The sequence below is a fragment of the Anastrepha ludens genome, chromosome 3, assembly GCF_028408465.1.
Source record: "Anastrepha ludens isolate Willacy chromosome 3, idAnaLude1.1, whole genome shotgun sequence".
In the NCBI taxonomy this organism is placed as follows: Eukaryota; Metazoa; Arthropoda; class Insecta; order Diptera; family Tephritidae; genus Anastrepha; species Anastrepha ludens.
The window spans coordinates 54,087,505-54,105,978 of NC_071499.1; the positions used below are offsets into that span (position 1 = coordinate 54,087,505).

The 18,474-nt window shown below is 38.0% G+C and overlaps 1 protein-coding gene across 1 annotated transcript in view; it reads left to right on the plus strand.

Moving 5' to 3' along the window:
- The window catches only part of LOC128857511 (palmitoyltransferase ZDHHC8), a 55,953-nt gene extending 37,479 nt beyond the window's left edge, over nt 1-18,474 (plus strand). Inside the window, exons 9-10 of the mRNA XM_054093261.1 lie at nt 12,409-12,635; nt 17,001-18,474. Coding sequence (XP_053949236.1) covers nt 12,409-12,635; nt 17,001-17,947 — 1,174 coding nt within the window. The 3' untranslated portion in view covers nt 17,948-18,474. The remainder of the gene's footprint in view (nt 1-12,408; nt 12,636-17,000) is intronic.

Below are 18,474 nucleotides of genomic sequence, written 5' to 3' on the forward strand. Positions count from 1 at the left end.
TAATATACAGGGTTTGATTGAAAAGTAATGAGCCTTCCCGCGCGGAGCGTCTGCCAAGTGATCAACCGAATCGGCTGGTAGGGGAAAATGATCGTTGAACCTTCCTCTTCCACTAGAAACCGGTCCCAGTTCGCTGGCAACAACGGTGCAGTCAAAGCTGAAAGCTGTTTTAAAAGTGTGTTAGGATTTTACAGTGGCGAAAATGCAGCGATCGTTGGAGCAACGTTACTCGATCAAATTTTGCGTAAAGCTAAACAAAACGAGTACCGAAACCATTGGGCTACTCAAGGAGGCTTACGGGGACCAATCTCTGTCCAGTGCCCAGGTAAAACGGTGGCACAAGTCGTTCAAGGAAGGCCGGGAGGACGTCGAAGACGAACAGCGATCTGGAAGGCCTTCGACGACGCAAACAGACGTCTTCTTCTGCACCTCTGCATTTACCAAAATGGGGGATCCAGTGCTTCCCCACCCTCCCTACAGCCCAGACCTGTCCCCTTTGGACTTCTTCTTGTTCCCGCGCCTGAAAAGAAAGCTGAAGGGGAGGCGTTTCGACTCCATCGAGGCGATCCAAAAAACTGTGGCAGCCGAATTGAACGCGATTCCGGCGGATGAGTTTAAAAAATGTTTCCTGCAGTGGAAGGACCGCTACCAGCGGTGTATTGACGCTCAAGGGTCCTATTTTGAAGAATATTAGTTGTATAAGCCAAAAGGTTTAATAAAACTAATAATAAATAAGGCCCATTACTTTTCAATCAAACCCTGTATATAATAACCAAGACGAATTTATGGAAGGTGGTGGTGGTGTTGGTAAATCAGCTGATTTGTGTTTTTTCTTTCGCTGTGTCCATGTGGCTATCAGCACAGAATAAAACAAAGCGAATTAATTTTTTGCCGTGACACTCAAACGTACAAAACATTGTTATTGGACTAGTGCCACCACCTTCAATAAATGCGCCTTGATAATAACAAAAACCATATAACTGAAAGTTTCAGACTTTGAACAAAATTAAAAAAAATTGAACTCATTCAGTAAATTCAACCAATTCTCATCAAAATTCAAACTTTTTAATCAGATTTTTAAGAAAACTTCTGGGTGTGTAGTTTAGCTAATTTAAAGTGGCTCAGAACTCGCATTAATTTTGAAAAAACTTTTTTCTTTTGTTTTTTTTTCTTTGTTTTTTTCTATTGCGCAATCTCTTCTATATAAAAAACGAATTCAAGCATTCGTTCGTTAGTCCGCTTAGTTTATTTTAACTGCCACAAAAACGGATTGGTTCCGTGATAGAAAATATTTAATTCAAGTTCAGCATTTAGAAAATTTAGTAATATTAAAATCTTTAGAAATATTAGTATATTTTAATCTAAAACATATACGGAATGATATTTTCTTTCTGCGTACATTTTTGCTTTGTTCTTTTTTAATAAATGCAAGCTCGCTCTTTGGCCGATCATCTAGTAAATGGCAATCAGTATTTGACTTGGTCGCAATTTCTTTTATATGTATTCCTAACTTTAGAGATCCATCGTGCTGCTCATAATTGTTGTAAAAGCTACAAAATAATTAAAATATTAAAAACGCGCAAATAAAAAAAAAATTAAACACGCTTAACAAGCTCAAGCGTGCAAAATTTTAATAACTCAAAAAAATAATGCTTTATCATGCTTATCACAAGCAATAATTGAATTTTGTAAATAATATTTGTGTTCTTACAGAGTGTGGTAGTTTAGGCAAAGATCATTGTTTAGAAAATAAAAATAAAAATTAAGTCAATTATTTATGTCATCGATTTCCATTGGATAGCAGAAGGTTTTTTTGTTGAGTCGAAGCATTCCCTACACTATTCACCAAACGGCGCGTATGCCTATACAAATTGTAAAATTTTCTGTGAAAGCCGAAATTTTAAAGCAATTGTTAATCTTCAAAATTGCCACAACTTTTCAAAGAATTTATTTACATTTTTTTCTTTGTCTGTATAATTTTTTACTACATCTATTCTTATCTTCTTTTTCATTCTTTTTTCGCTAGTCAATTCTCAAAAACTGATACAAATTTTAACTGCTAAGCTTATATTAGTAAACTGCTACATACATAGAGTTCAAAGAAAATTGAATTTTAGAGCATTTTTAAATGAAATGAATCAAAAATAGTGTTTTAAATCAACTTTTGACATATGAAATTCTGCAACACCATCTAAAACCACAATTAATCCTACTATGTACTACTACTACTACTACTACCACTACTGTGTACTACTTCTACTGTGTACAACTACTATCAATAAAACCACAACCACAACCGCCACGACCATCAACCACCACCACCTCCATCCTATCGCTCTACGACTTGAACTTCAACTGCAACTTGAATTTCTTCCTGACTATGACCGCGCTTGTGCACACAAACACACACGTACACGCCTTCACCACCACAAGTACCACCAACCGTACCTCAAGCCCAAGCTCAGCTTCAGCCTCAACTTCAAAGTCTGCTCTGCCAAGCTTTGTATAAGCTTAACGTTGTTTAGCAATCGTTTCAAAGTCGTTCGGTCGTACGTACAGTTTCCGTCCAATTCTTCTATCACCACTACCACTACTACTCTGTTGTAATATTCATTGGAGGTGAGTTTTACGTTTGTTACGTTCGATTTTCTTTTCGCCACGATTTTTTTTATTAATAAATCTAATTAATATGTATACGACTTTCATGATATCAAAAGCAAATAATTTTGTTAACTCATTTTTTGTTTGCTCCATATATTGTCATTGTTTTGCTAGAATCGTCTTGAATCACAACAAACAAAAAAAAAACAAAAATAAGCCGAAATTCATTTACACTCGTTTCTCTTTAACCCTATCTCTTTTGTCTATATCTTCCGTATTCTGTCCGTTCATCGTTTTATTGCAATCATTGGAAATGACCACGCTAATCTAATTAATTTTTTCATTTGTTATTACTTGGTTTTTCAATATCACGCATATCAGTTTTACATATTTAAATTCGAAAAATTCAATTTCTGGGCGGTGCTCTCGTAGAATGTAGCTAAAAACTAAAACGAAACGAAAACTAATGAAAAACTAACGCTTGTCTTATATAACTACGGCATACGTGAATTGTAAAGTACAGTCGTTTCACTTGGGTAGAAAATTATGTTGTGGTCTTTAAATAAAACAACTTAAATCGACTCAGCACTTTCTACCTTTCAAGCACGAAAAAACTGTTTTGTTTTTATTATTCATAAGAAATATGGAAGTTTATTAGGTTAAAAGGAAAACTGCTAAATAAGTTGTTTTGCCGAAATTCCACGCATTTAATTTTGAAAATCCCTTCTGCCAGAAAAATGTGACACACAGATGTCACTCCAAGCAACAACACCTAAGCAACGACAGGTGGGCATTCCCGCTACTTAGGACTAATAGTGGCAGGCTAATCACCTACCCTGTCAGAAATCAAATAGATTAACGAAACCAACGCAAGACAAGTCTTGTCGAGGTCCTATGCTCCCGAGAGGAGCCCTACGATTTCCTGTCACATACACCTTATTGCAGTATACTTCGGAAAGGACTGATTATATTGTTTCGACGGTAACATTTAACAGAAATTTTGCCACTCTCCTTCCATCTAAGGAAGAATGGAATAAGGGATTCTCACTAAACAACTTCGGTCAGTAGTTCTGAAATGGATTGTGGTGTTGGAGCTGGATATTCTTATACCTGTAGACTAAAAATTGAAAAATCTGTACGTCTTCCTAATGCCAGCAGTGTATTCCAGGCGGATGTACTGGCTTGTAGGTTACTAATCGCAAGCTTCTCTTTTAAGGGCAATATCGCTTTCCATTCGGATAGCCAAGCTGCAATCAAGGCACTGGGTTCGGCTACAACAACCTCAGTAGATATAGCCTTACCACCTTGAGTGAAAACCATAAAGTTATCTTAATCTTTGTCCCGGCACATCGGAATATTGAAGGCAACGAAAAAGCAGATGAACTGCCAAGCGTGGGATCTGTCATGAATAGCATTCTTACAGAATCGGTATTCACACCACTGGGTACAATCAATAATGCAATCTCCTCAAAATATCTACGAATCGCGGATTATAGATGAAGATACCAGACGAAATGCAAAATTCGCAGGACGTTATAGCCCAGCTACAACCTCAAACAATCGTCAGCATTGACAAATATGAAACGAATGAATGTCAGTAGACTGACGGCAGTGCTAACTGGCTTCTGGTCCATAGGAGACCAGGCAGCCAAAATGCGTATCCCTCACAACTTACCGACACTGTCAGTTGTAAACAACCGGAGAAAAAGGATACAATCTTCCATTTCCTTTGTGAATGCCCTGCTCTATGGAAGGACAGAATATTAACCCTGGGCAAACCGCTGTTCGAGAATCTCGAACAACTGCCTGGCTTAGACGTCAACAATCTAATAAAGTTCTGAAACCGCACAGACTGGATATAACCATCCTGTAAATAACCGTTGACAAGTTGGTAACGAGGCTGTGGCAATAAAATGGTGTGGAAGCGCTAGTTGGATTCTGGATGAATTACCACTTAAACCAACCAACCAACCTATTGCAGCCCCCTATTGCAGCCCACTATTTCTTTATAAAAATATAACTCTTGCTATACAAAAATCCTGCAACGTAAACTTTGAAACTTCTTAAAATTTTTTTCAAAATTACATCATTCATCTAATGTTGAATTTTGGGATAACAAAGTCCAAGTTTCAAGCGACTACAAAATGACGTTGATTTTTTACAATTTTTTTCGCTGAGGTGACACTCCTTTTCTTCCATATTCGAATTTTTTTTATATGGAAGAGAGCCTAGAATTCAACTAAAAGAATGCCAAAAACTCAACGGCACTTTGTAAAATATTTACTTGAAATTTAGGTTTTTTCAATTGATTTATATGGAAGAAAAAGCTTGGAACCGTCAAGAAATTTTTTTTTATCACCTGTATTTGGTATTCACTTCAAACTTGCACTTCATTGTACTAAAATTCAATGGGCTATAAAACTTCATACCCAGAAAAATTCTAAAAATTCTGTTAAAAAAGTGATGGATGGTTTTGATGAAGTTTTCAAAAGTTCTTTACAAAGTTTGAAACTTTGCGTTATATGGTTTTTGTTGTAGTATGAACTATATTTTTATAAAAAGTAGTGGTGTGTTTATAATTTTGCAACCGGGTGTATGTGAGAAATAAATCGTCAATGTACGATTTAATAGTGGCTAGGCCAAGTATAGCATTAGCGCAATTCCATGTCAAGTGATCCAAATACCTTGGGCATTGCCGTCAATTTTTCTGATAATTGATTTATTTGTAGGCCTGAGTGTAACAAAAAGTAAACTGAAAAAACTTCGAAAAAAATTTTTATAATTTTGACATTTATTCAATCTTGACAATTTTTGTATAGAGTTTTATTGAACATTGGCTCGTTTTAATATTAAATTTTTATTTTTTTACGATAAAATATAAGTATATGAAATATCTGCGGTTCCTTTTAAAATTTAAAATTAAAAAAAAAATTTATATTTTTTGTATAAAATATGCGCTAAAAAAATTTGTTTTTTTTTTTTCAAAATTTGTGGAGGAAATTTTTCAAAAAAAAATTGTTTTTTTTTTTCAAAATTTGTGGAGGAAATTTTTTTGTCATTTTTAAGATGAAGATCATTGACATTGATTCAATTTTCAAGATTTTAGTATAAAGTTTTCTAAAGTGAAATATCTTCGATTCCTTTTAAAAATAAATGTTTTGTTTAATATTTCATTATATGTAAAATATGCTGCTCAAAAGAAATATTTTTTGTTCAAAATTTTTGGGAAACATTTGTTTTTTTATTTTGTAATTTTAAAAAAAAATCCCCCCTCAGAGTTTTTTCAGATTTTTTCCATTAAAAACTGAGACTACGGTCAGTAATCCCCATAGAATCCCAATAGCTTTTCGAGTTACATTGTCCAATAAATCCAATGCATTGTCCAAAATATATAATTAATCGGAAGATTTGTAATTTTTGCAAATGGCGTCATACGTCAATCACACGTTAAGGTTAAAATAAAGATCTTCGTCTCTCACATTCAGTTTTTGTTTTTACTTAGTAAAAAGTTATTTTAACAAAAAAAAATTATGATTAATTTTGCGCTACCTGAATTTCCAGAATACTTGGTCCACTTGGCATGGAATCGTTCATTGGCCCCTTTTGTTTTTAAACCATCCTAATAGTCGGGAATTTTCCAATACATAGAATTGCGTTTGTCTACCGTTTATCAACTAAGTTGTAAATTTTTATTTACGCTTTAGGAATAATTGCATCTGATGTTCCACTACGAAATAATTTGGAACTCTCTCAAATGGTTATTTTTTTTATAAGCGATTAACCGCGCGTGTTCACGCATATCCAACTTATTTTTACTCAAATATTTGTGTATCGCCTTTCACTTTGCCTTGAACTCGCCTACAGAAATTTTCTTCTCACATACTTCCCTTTTGGATATATTTCATAATTTTTTGATACAAATGAAAAAATTGCCGAAAAGTCTCTAAAACAAGTTGACAGATCCCAGTAAATTAGCAGCAGCTTGCATATATTTGCATTATGCAGCGTCCAAGTGATGGATATCGACACACAACCGGCGCTGATGCCTACGACGAGCGAATCCTGAAAACTTTTGATGAAAACGGCCTACCATCAGAACACAAACCTTTAACCTCGGATAATCTAAATTTACAATTGAAAAATGCCAAATCATATCTAAAAAAGCCCAATAATGACTCAAACGATGTGCGTCACAGTTACGTGCCGCTATTTGATGAACGACTTAAAGCGCGCTTGCAACCGGATAACCGACATGTGAACTCTGATCTGAACACATTAGTGAGCAGCATGATAAATAGCAATCCTCGTTATAAGTGTAGCACCTTCGAGGTGAACAATCGAAATGACAGTGATTTAACCAACTGCAAAAGCACCGTTACTTTGACGTCGAAGGACACAGCTTTAACAAATGGTAGTAAACACTGGAAGAATTTGTCGAAACGTGTGTCGATGCATGCAACCCGACCATCAATGGCCACACAGGACGAAAGCGATAGCAATGACACGGACACAATGAATTCGGAACGCAACCCGAGTATACACTACAAAGTTTCACCACGCACTGATTCCACCTCGAAGGCATCGTCACGTTCATTTAACGAGGAGGTGTATAACGAATCAATGTCATCGGTATTCAGTATGTTGGGCAAGAAGACATCTACAACGCTATTAGATAGTAAGGCGAGCGATCAAGCGAAAAATATAAACGAATCTCGTTGTAGACGTACACCTTCGAGAGGTAGTTGGCCACAAGAGTCTGAAATTAATTTGATCATGCTTGGAGGACTAATGATCGGCCTATTTATCTCGAAGATACTGCAATATCTGCAAACGTACTTTGGTTGGTTCCAGGTGCAGGTGTTGCATATTCGGAACATGTTTCTAGGTCATAACGGTAGTATATGGGAATTCTGCAATTTCGATGACACGTCACGTTATGGTCTGCGTACTAAACTGTTACTGCTGCCAGTGGTGGGCACCTGTACACTCCTTTACGCTCTGAGTTCCGTATTCTACAACATCATACGCTGTTTGCGCGCACAGGCGCCAAATAGCATAGTCGTTTTCATACAAAAGCTATATTTGGATGCTTGAGCTGGGCAAAATAACTGAAGAAATATGATCATATTGCAAACACGTATGTTCTTGTACTGGAAAATTTCCCATAGTTTATTTTTTTTTTTTGTTTTGTTTGAAATACAATAAATTAGAAAATATTTTTAATGCATTGAAATGTTCGATTTATTCCGGTACGGTGAGAGCTGGCATTGGGCTCTAGAGGTACTTCTGAGTATGCACTCATAGTTGTTGTACAATTCCTCAATCCAGACACTTGTGTCTATATTCGTACATTTTATTCAACGTCGTTAATCCTTCAACGAGTGCCGGTAGCCAAGCAGGATGAGACTTTTAGGCTACGACCCAAAGAGTACGAGATTTTTGGATCACTCACATCTTCTATTTTTAGGTTTGCCCTAACCGCTATTAATTCGTACTAGTACGAGTTGTTCTCAATATATAGAATATTTCTTGGTATGCAGTTTTACATCCCATTGAATTTAGTCAAGGTGAATCTATTAAAGGTGGTATCGGTAAATCAGCTAATTTTTTTTTTTTCTTTCGCCGTGTTCATGTGGCTGTCAGAACAGAATGAAACTAGGCGAATTCATTCATTGTTTTCTACTTTGTCAATACTTTCCCGTGCCAATCGTACAAAATATTGTTGTTGGTGGTGGAACCATTAAGGAGTGTGCGTTGGTTTCAGTATAACAAAGTGCAAGTTTCAAGTTAGTACAAAATACCGTTGATTTCTTTTTTATTTTTTGTTGACGGGTCTAGGCTTTTCTTCCATTTAAAAAATTTCGAGCATGCACTTTGTATGGACGAAAAGGCGTGACACCTTACGTGAAGCCGCTCAAAAGTAATTCAATGATTTTTGAGAATTTTCGCTCTTGAGAATTTTCTTCCATATAAAAGACTTCCGAATATGTGTTTTACCTCATTTGTTGGTTGTTAGGCTGAGCTCCTCTTCCAATTTGTGGAGAAGGGCCTACAGCTAGTACCGCTTCCGAATGGCAGATGGCTTTTTATGAGGAGCTTTTTCATGGCAGAAATACACTCAGAAATCTGATATTGCCTGCCGAGCGGCGACCGCTATTAGAAAAAACATTTTCTACAATTTCGATGTTTCTTGCTCCCAGCGCATTTCGAACCCGGGCATTATCGATTAGAGATCATACGCCAAACCAATCAGCTTACGTCGGCCTTTTTACGGCAAAACCTTATGCCATTTTAATTTTGCAATTTCCATCAGTATCATTATTTTAATCGTAGTAAATAAGAGAGAATAAGAAGTTGCGGAGGTTAAAGTGCAGACGCTATGCATTTAATTTTTTGTAAGAGGCAACTTTCCAGCTCTGCGCTTAAAAGGTCCACCGATAACCTCCTCAAATTGCAATTTATGTTGAGAGCTCATAGAATCCTAGTATTGCCCCGTCAAACTTGACACCTGTCACTCAGAATCTGAAGTTTTGTAACATTTCTTCATATTTGAAAATATGAATGCTAGCTGGAGGCCCAGTGTGGAGAATATGGTGGATGAAAGTGCAGTTCGTGGCATAATTCATACAATTCTAAAAAAATACAATACAAAAAAATTGTTTCATCCGCGGTTACGAAACGAAGCGAAAACTTGTTCGGATTGCGATTCAGTATTTGCTGCGAATTCTGTGTAAACTGATACCACTGATCCATGTCATAAGCCTGTAAACTCTTTTTCAAGTTAACGTATCTTCACTCGCCGAAGGTTTTACACTGAGTTGTATCGATGGAATGGTGGTGATCTCGATTGGGGAACAAGGAATGTTGAACGCCACTGGCACTGCTATGACTGCGCTGGTATGGAGTAAGCCTGTGTTGTTGTTGTCGTTGTTGTAGCAGCATAAGACATTCCCCATAATTTCTTTGAGGAATGCTGCTGAAGTGACAGCCCTTGGCCGAATTTACAGTTTGTCTAATGGAAGTGTGACCGCCATAACTTGGGAAACTACATATTTGACAAATTTGATTATATTTTATTGCATTGGATGGGCTTAAAATATTATTATACGTAATATACATTTAATAAAATGTATAGTCATCACCGTCATCACCATAAGCTTTAATGGTTTCACATCTTGGAGTTATATACAAAAATACTTTATGTTTTCCTTTGAGCATTTGCTTATCTATTGCCCAAACATTTTCAATAGAGTTGACATCAAGCTGTAAAGGCCAATCCAACATTTCAATCCCATTTTGCTGGTTCCATTCTACTCGTCTTCGGCTTCGATGCTTAGGTTCGTTGTCTTCGTGTAAAATCCAAGGTTGGCTAGTTCTTCTAAACATCTTCGTAACTAATGGTAATAATGTTTTTTGGCAAATTAAATCCCTTACCGGGATTTTTAGCAGTTTGTTGAAGCTGTCAATTATCAGCAGCACACTAGGACTGACGTATGCAACTATTCGGCCAAAAGGAAGACGCATTAACGAATATTTTTACTTACTTACTGCTATCAACATATACTTCTCCCGATGGAGCATAGAGCCTCGACAATCCTCCTGAATCTAACTCTGTTTGTAGGTTTTTCCAATGTACTCCGGAATTTAAGGTCTTTTGCACGCAAACGTCTTCGAATCGTGTCTTTGGATACATTAACTCCACTTTTCCGTAAAACTGCTTTAGCTTCACGGAACGATAAGTTCGGCTTTGTTACAAACAAATCAATGATCTTCTGATCTTACTTTGGAGACGTTTTTGTTTGGCTTGGCCGCCGGATAAGTCGTCAACGTTTTTAACTTTGGTTTACCATTGCACCCACTTATTTATGAACATCTTCGACTTCTTCAAATATTTTGCTGATGCGGATGCACGTGACATTTTTGGACATTGTGTACGTAGGAACACTGCTGCAACTCGTTTTCCATGCGTGGAACTCGTTTTCTAAAAAGAACGAGCGCTTTTTAAATTTCTCAGCAAACGGAACGCGTATTGCGAAAAGGATATGCCTATTCAGCAGCATTTACATTTTTCCGTTATAAAGAACCTCTAAGTTCGAATTTTGTCGGTCACGCTTTCATTAGATGTAAATGCGACCAACGGAGGACTTCATGAATAACTTTAGTAATTTTGGCTTCCAATGCCTCAATCGAAGCTGGTTTATCCACAAAGCAGTTAGAGTCTACATACCCCCACAAATAAAAGTCCAAAAGTGTGATATCACACGATCTTGGTGGCGAATCAACTGGTCCGAGACGAGAGATAAATTGCTCACCGAAACGACGACGCTGTAAATCCATTGTTTCACGAGCTGTATGGCAAGTAACGCCGTCTTGTTAGAACCAAATGTTGTGGAGATCACGGGAGGCAATTTCCGTTCATCCGGCATCAAAAAGTGATTTACCACGGCGCGATAGCGTTCGCCATTCACTGTTACATTGGCGCCAGACTTGTCTTTGAAAGAATATGGGCCGATGATTCCTCCAGTCCATAGACCGCACCAAATGGTTTTTGTTTTTAATGGATGTAATGGCAGTTTTTGAATTGGCTTCGGGTTGCTCTTCAGCCAAAATACGACAATTTTGCCTATTGACGCAGCCATTAAGCCAAAAAGGGGACTCATCGCTGTACACCATAATTTGACATGAGCGCGCGATGAACACTTTTCACAGAGCGTCGATTTTCGTAATACAGTTGTACGATTTCTAGACTTTGTTGAGGGGTAAGTCTTCCCATGATGAAATGTCAATAAATGCTGAAAACAATTATGTATTTAGTTTGACATTAATCACGCGTGATCGTCAAAAAACCCCCTATTGGAAAAGGTACCTCCAATCTGATCACCAGATCTCAGTGCTAAATCCTGTGCCTCATAATAATTGTAATAATAAATTTAAATTTGAAATTTGCTTGGCAAGCAAAATGTTGTATTTGAGGTGGCTATGCAATCTGTACCAACTTTCAGCGGCAGGATTGTCCCACTCTCCTATAGAGGATATTTAAAAAGTAATAAAGACATCTTTCACTGATAAATACTTTTTTTTTGTTCTCTATTCTTCAACTCGTGTGAAGAAATTATTATGCGCGCTTTTCGGTCAACTTCTCCGAGAAGTCACGCATGTTTAGAGTTTCGCGATAAGAAGTAATGTCTTTCATTCGCTGCGTGATACTTCAGAACTAAAAAAAACATCATCTTCATTTACTTATGCTGCTAGCACGTAAAATGTATAATTAAATGTAAATATGTACGTGTCAACACGCGCGTATTGTGATTGCTCGTAAAATAAGGCATTTGAATGAACTAATAATTTATTAATTAGCGTAATTTGGCGCGAACTCATTGCGATAATTTGATTCAGTAATTTCAGCACATTTACAGTAATTAATTATAACATCTTCTCTGCTCTATGTATGTGTGTATAACTGTTATGTGCGTGTCGTATTAATTTCATAACCATTTTTGTATTTAGTTTATTATTAAAATCAATAATCAAAGTTTGTAAGTTTTGTGGGACACAAGAAAAAAAACGTATTTCTTCACTTGATTTATTACATTTCATCTCAAAATTTTTTCATACTCGTACATACATATTTATCTACAATAATTTATTCTCAACTAATTATTTGTTGCTAATGCATACGAATTGTCGTGAATTTAATGCTTGTTGTTGTAAATCATGGCTATTCAAAAAATATGCAGCTTGGAAAAAATTGATTAATATTAAACTTCAAATTTTTTCCGCTTCACTTCAACTACTTTTTCTACTAAGGTCCAATCCTGGTACGCCCACCCAACCAAGACGACCCGATTTTATTGGTCTAAATACGCAACAACAGCAACAGCCGTCACAGACTTATTATGATTATACGGCTGGCTTGCCGCCCCAACATCCACAACCGCCTACCATACAGCAACAGCAAATTATGTTGCAACAACAACAACAACGTGCCATGATGCAACAACAGCAGCAGCAACATCAACAACAACAGCAACAAGGTGAGACACAAAATGATCCAAAATATAGTAAACGATCGTCAAATGAAAACAAAAGGAAACGCAAAAAATTGCTAGCCATGGCCAACGTATTTAAAAGCTCAAAATCTAAGTCTAAGCCATCGAAAAGTCAGAAAAGGCGAAGCGCCAATTAGTCAGTCCATATAAAGCAAAATCATAATGCAATATATTTAGCTACTAAGTCAGTTTTAACCGTATGTATTGCATATTTTCGTACTTGTCATTTAATTGTTTCTTTTTTCGATTTAAAATTTTTTTAAATATAATTTTTTTTATTGTTTTCTTTATTACAATTTTATTTTTTTTATTATAATTTTTTTTTTATTAATTTTTTTTTTCATTTTATTTTTCATTTCAATTAAATTTTTAAATTAATTGTTTTAATTTTATTTTATTATAAACATTTTTTTTATTTAATTTTATTATTTAATTTTATTTATTTAACTTTTTTATTTCATTTTCATTTAATTTTTTATTTTTTTTGTTGCGCAGAGAAGAACCAAAGGAGTGAGCATAGTGAGGTTGGAAATACAAGGTGGCGCAAAATTATTCATTCAATTTTGTTTTTAAACAATGTTTTTTATTGAGCGCTGAAAATCTTTATTTTTACCTTTACGCGCTCTATTGCTCGCCTAGTTGTATTCTGCAGCTGTCTAGTTCGACGCCATTTGCAAAAATTGCAAATCTTCCGCTAGGGTGAAACTCATGTCACCTTTTAAACCAGGCTTGCCCCAAATTAAATGATGTTTTTGCTGCTCCTCTCCTCCCTTCTTTTCACGCTCAAACAAATACAATGCATGGCAATCATTTTTTTTCGAACTTTGCTTAAAGCGAACCGAATTTGTTCGATCCCTTGAATTTCCTTGTTTGTCCTTGGAGCCAAAATACGCTTCGATATCCCTTGTTATAGCTTCTTTTGAGGAGTAGTTCTTGTTACTCATATGGGATTGAAGTCCACGGAAAAGGTGATTATCACAAGGGGCAATATCCGGAGAGTATGATGGATATGGCATTAGCTCCCATCCGAACTCGTTCAGCTTGCCTAATGTTTGCCTTGCGGTATGAGGTCTTGCGTTGTCGTGGTGAAACAAAACTTTGCGTCTATTCAATAAAAACGGTCGATTTTTTTTTAAGTGCCTCATTCAGGTTTGATAGCTGATGGGAATAATAATCAGCAGTTATCGTCTGGTTTGGTTCCAGAAGTTCATAATAAAGAATACCGGCCATATCCCACCAAATAGACTTGGGGTGAAGGCCATTTCTAGGGGTTGGTTCTGGTGTTTCATCTTTATCTAACCATTGGCGTTTGCAAACAGGATTATTATAAAGAGCCCATTTTTCATCACCAGTAACGATACGGTTAAATTTCAAGCCGTTGCAGCAGCTGAGAACACACATTCACTCTCTGCTGAAAGTTGGCGACGGAAAGTCTATGCGGAACCCATTTTCCCAGCTTTAAAACTTTTCCCAACTGAACCAGGTGCCTGTGAACTGTTCCATGCGATGAATTTAACCTCTTTTGGCTCAGCTTCCACGAGTTCGAGCAAGGCGTCGGAGTTAAAGACTTGAGGACGACCAGCGCGCGGGGCATCCTCCACGTCGCAGTTACCACTTCGGAATTTTGAAAACCACTTTTGCGCACTCCTTACACTCACGGTATCCTCTCCGTGAACAGTGTTTATTTCTGCAGCAGCAGTTGTTGCATTTTTACCACTTTTATAAAAAAAATACAAAATACGCCTCTTATACGCGTTCGAAGATTCCATTTTATTTTTTAACAAAACGTGCTTCTATCCGCGATTAAAATCACTTGTTGAATGCATAATTCCTATATTATAATATAAATAGTTCCGTTATATTCCGCGAATAATTTGTTGTATGCCAAAATCGTACAAAAGTGAAATTATGGGTAAAATACGCACGAACTTAGGACTGACCTGATATACATATATATGTATGTACAAGATAAATTTATTTATTTAATCATTTGTTCGACTTGGCAGTGGCGGTGGCAGTCTCCACCCCACTGAACACACTAAAAGCATCCATTGCTTCACACTATCATGCTTTAGCCGAAAGATGATGGAAGCAAATACCTACATGTATATTATTACAACAAAAAACACATGGCCGTCATACAAAATCCAAAGGACAAATGACCTGCTAGGATGTTCTCGGCCAAACATTTCACGCATCACTGCAACCCTTACAGGGCATTGGAAAGTAGGGGATCATGCAGCTAGACTCAATCTACCCTTCAATCCTATCTGTAGAAGCTGTCAAGCGGAAGGAGCGAAGGAAAGTCTTTTCCACTATTTATGTGAATGTCCGGGACTAGCCAGGGCACGACTCCGATCCTTCGGTAAGCCTTTCCTGCAGCAAGTTAAGGAAATCTCAGACATTGAGATAAAGGATTTGCTGCTATACTTGGACCTCACTAAATGGATCTGACTTGACAAAAAAAAAAAAAAAAACCTTAATCATCATCACACGAGATAGTGGTAGTAAAACGGTGCTGGTCACTAATTAGGAGCATATTCAGCTCAGAAATGCTCAACCACCTCAACAACAACAACAACAACAACATAATCATTTGTTCATATATAAATTTAGTCTACGAAAATAAAAGTTTCTTACAATAAAATTTTTGCGATTTGAACATTGCCTTCTGTTATACTAACTTTCTATATAAAAAATTCTGAGGATCGTACGGTTAATAGTAACTCTGCGTACATAATTTTGCAATGCAGGATTTTACAGTACTTTTTTTTTTGTTGCGATGCCTTTGCACTTACAGCGACCGTCGGTTGCTGCGTCGAATGGTGTGCCACTAAAGCAATCCCTCCTCTTTCTTTCCTGGATGTTTCCTCTGGATGTTTCCTCTCATAAAGACTGCCTCTTCTACTTTCCCTGCGTCCAGGATCGCCAGTTTTGGAGCCAGCATCATGCTATCGGCACAACTTCTAATTAGATGGGTACGTTAAGGTTAGCATGTCGGTTAAGCATCTCTGTCCGTGTCAAGTTTTTTGGCGCACGGGACTCGCTCTATGTACGTGCCAATAAGTTGCCAATTATCTGTACTTTCTACCGATGATGTTGTCTGCTCTTAAGAGACCTAGCCTGCATTCGACAGCTTCGCCCTCTAATTTCCATCTCTCACATTTGAAGAATGTGTGAACTGCATGTCTGTGGATATGCATTCAGTGGTTCCCGCTTTCTCTATATTGTTTAGACATTTGCGATAATACCCATGCCCAGATAGCATCTGAGTAATATAGAAGTTCACCTCTCCGAACTGCCTGTCATACCATTTATCTATGTTTGCTATAAGTCTCGGCGTCCATTTGGTTTTCGACTTTGACTCCCAGCGCTCTTCCCATATTGATAGTGTGTGTGCTCTAATTTGGTGTTTTGTTCTATTAGTACGGGCGCATGCATTGTCCACTATGGCGATTGTCGTGGTTTGAACCCCAGCACCACCTCCTTGCTTTCGTGCATGCTCTGGTGGTAAAGACAACTACATATGTCAATATCATCTGCGTATGCTAATACTCGACTTACGAAGTTAATGCGGCACGAATTTTATTGTCTGTTCGTGTTTAGTCCGAGAACGAAACAAAAACATTTGTAGCTGAATATCGGCAGTATTTGTTCTTCATCTTCAAATAAATGTTTCCAGTGCTTTGGTCACACTAAACAGTACCAAGAATGTTGCTTTCATGTCTTAAGTTTATTGCGAACGTTTGTTGTTAGATTTTCTTCTCTGCCCTTTCAAAAATGCGGTGGTACAGTCTGTTACATAAGAGCGTGGTCACCGTTACACGTAGATAAAAAATCAGAGCGTCCTGTTTCTTTTTCTATGACATAGAGGGTACCTCAGTCCTTCCTGTTTTTTGTAAAAAGTCAGCTGGCTGTCAAATTTAATCTTCAATTGAGTGGTAATTATCAATAAATTTACGAATTTTCGAAAAATCAATTGTTGTTATTATTTAACAGTGACCACGCTCTTATGTAACAGACTGTAAGACCTTTCCACTCCCATATTGTTTCCTCATATTTTTTCCTTGCGGAAGGTTTTTTGGCCTTCCTTTTGTCTGAGCATCACCAACCAGACTCTATTTGCGGCCTTAGGCACTCTCATCATCTGCGTAGGGCGGTAATGTCCAACTGCTGTAAACTACAATATTACAAAGATTATCATGGCTTATTTCGTCTCCTCCAATTCTCACTTCTTTATTCTTTCGTTAAAAAATTGATTTATCTTAGTTCTCAAATTCATTTATTTAAATTCTCGCACTTTTGTGACATTGTATTGATGTTTTCTTCTCGCTCATTTCTTATTCACAGTTCCGCTAACACATCACCAGCAACAGGTGCTGGCCTCACAGGCCTACGGCGGTAGCCCCCAACGCCGCTTTCTCTCCGAAGGTGAGCTAGTACGGCAAGGCGCCAGTGAGCTATCGTATGCGCGCTCCAACAACACAGTGGACAATATACGCGAATTAGCGGGCAGTCCACAACGCGGTGTCTATATGTGGAAGGATACTTCGCCCGGCTTCAGTAGCAGCAGCGGAAGTGCTAGCGGTGGTGGTGTCGGCGGCGGCGTTGGCATGCCACCCGCTTCTATGGGCATTGGTAGCAGTGCCGGCGGTACAATGGGCAACAACATACATCACGCACAGTATATCACAGTAGTGGGCAGCGGTCAGCCACATCCATTGATAATGACTCATTCGCGCATGCATCAGCCAGGCGAGTATGCGTCGCCATCACAGCAACAACAACAACAATATCGATCCAATCCGACCAGCCCTACGACGATGCCACCTACCTCGTCGACATCCGCTCCAACCTATATGATGCGTTACGGTGTTGGTAATCCCGTTGCTTCACAGCCAAACAATTATGTGCATACATCACAATCGATCGCAAATACGAACTCCAGCGGCTATCAGCCACAATTGCGCGGTGGAGTTGCCGTTTTTCCACCAAATCCTAGTGGGCCTAACATTGGCGGTGGCGTCGTCGCTCAACTCCAAACACAACCATCGCCTCAAGTGAAACGAAAACAAACACCAACGCGTCCCATGTCGTTTGTGCGCGCGCTCGAAATGACCGACTCAATGGAGATGCAATCGCTGGAACAGCAGCAACAGCAAGGCCGTGGTGGCAATATGCCACCATCAGCCGTTGGCGGTCCAGGCACACAACATTTGGTGGGTGGCGCACGTACGACCACACCCACACCTGAGCGTGCCAGCGTTTACGACATGAACTATGAAATCTCTGTATAACCCGTGGTTGTACCGGTTGTCGTGCCACCCGCCTCAGTGACCATTTCTGCAACAGCTGCAGCGTATGCGCGCAAAAAGGGCGCAAGCGTTGTGGCGAGCGCGGCCGAGCCATCGGCATACGCATCAGTGCCAGTTATGGCGGCGAATACGCCAAATAGGCGCAAGTTCTCCACCTTCTTCTAGAGGAGAGGTGGTGCGCGCGCCTTTTCTGACGGCTATTGCCAGCCACCCAACATAATATTTAGAAATGAAAGAGACAATTTCGATTTTCTTTTTTTTTCTACCTTTTACTACGTATATACGAAACCACTTTTTTTTTTAATACCGAGTCATCGTTTATGTACTATATTCACTAAACACTCTACGCTACCAAATGCAACTATCCGTATCGCCAAATGTAAATAAGTATACAACCTAAGATACACCTCCTACGAATACTGCATATACATACATACTTTATAATAATATGTAGTTGTAAAAAAAAAAGCAAAATATCTATTTAATCTTTATTTACGCCACATCAATTA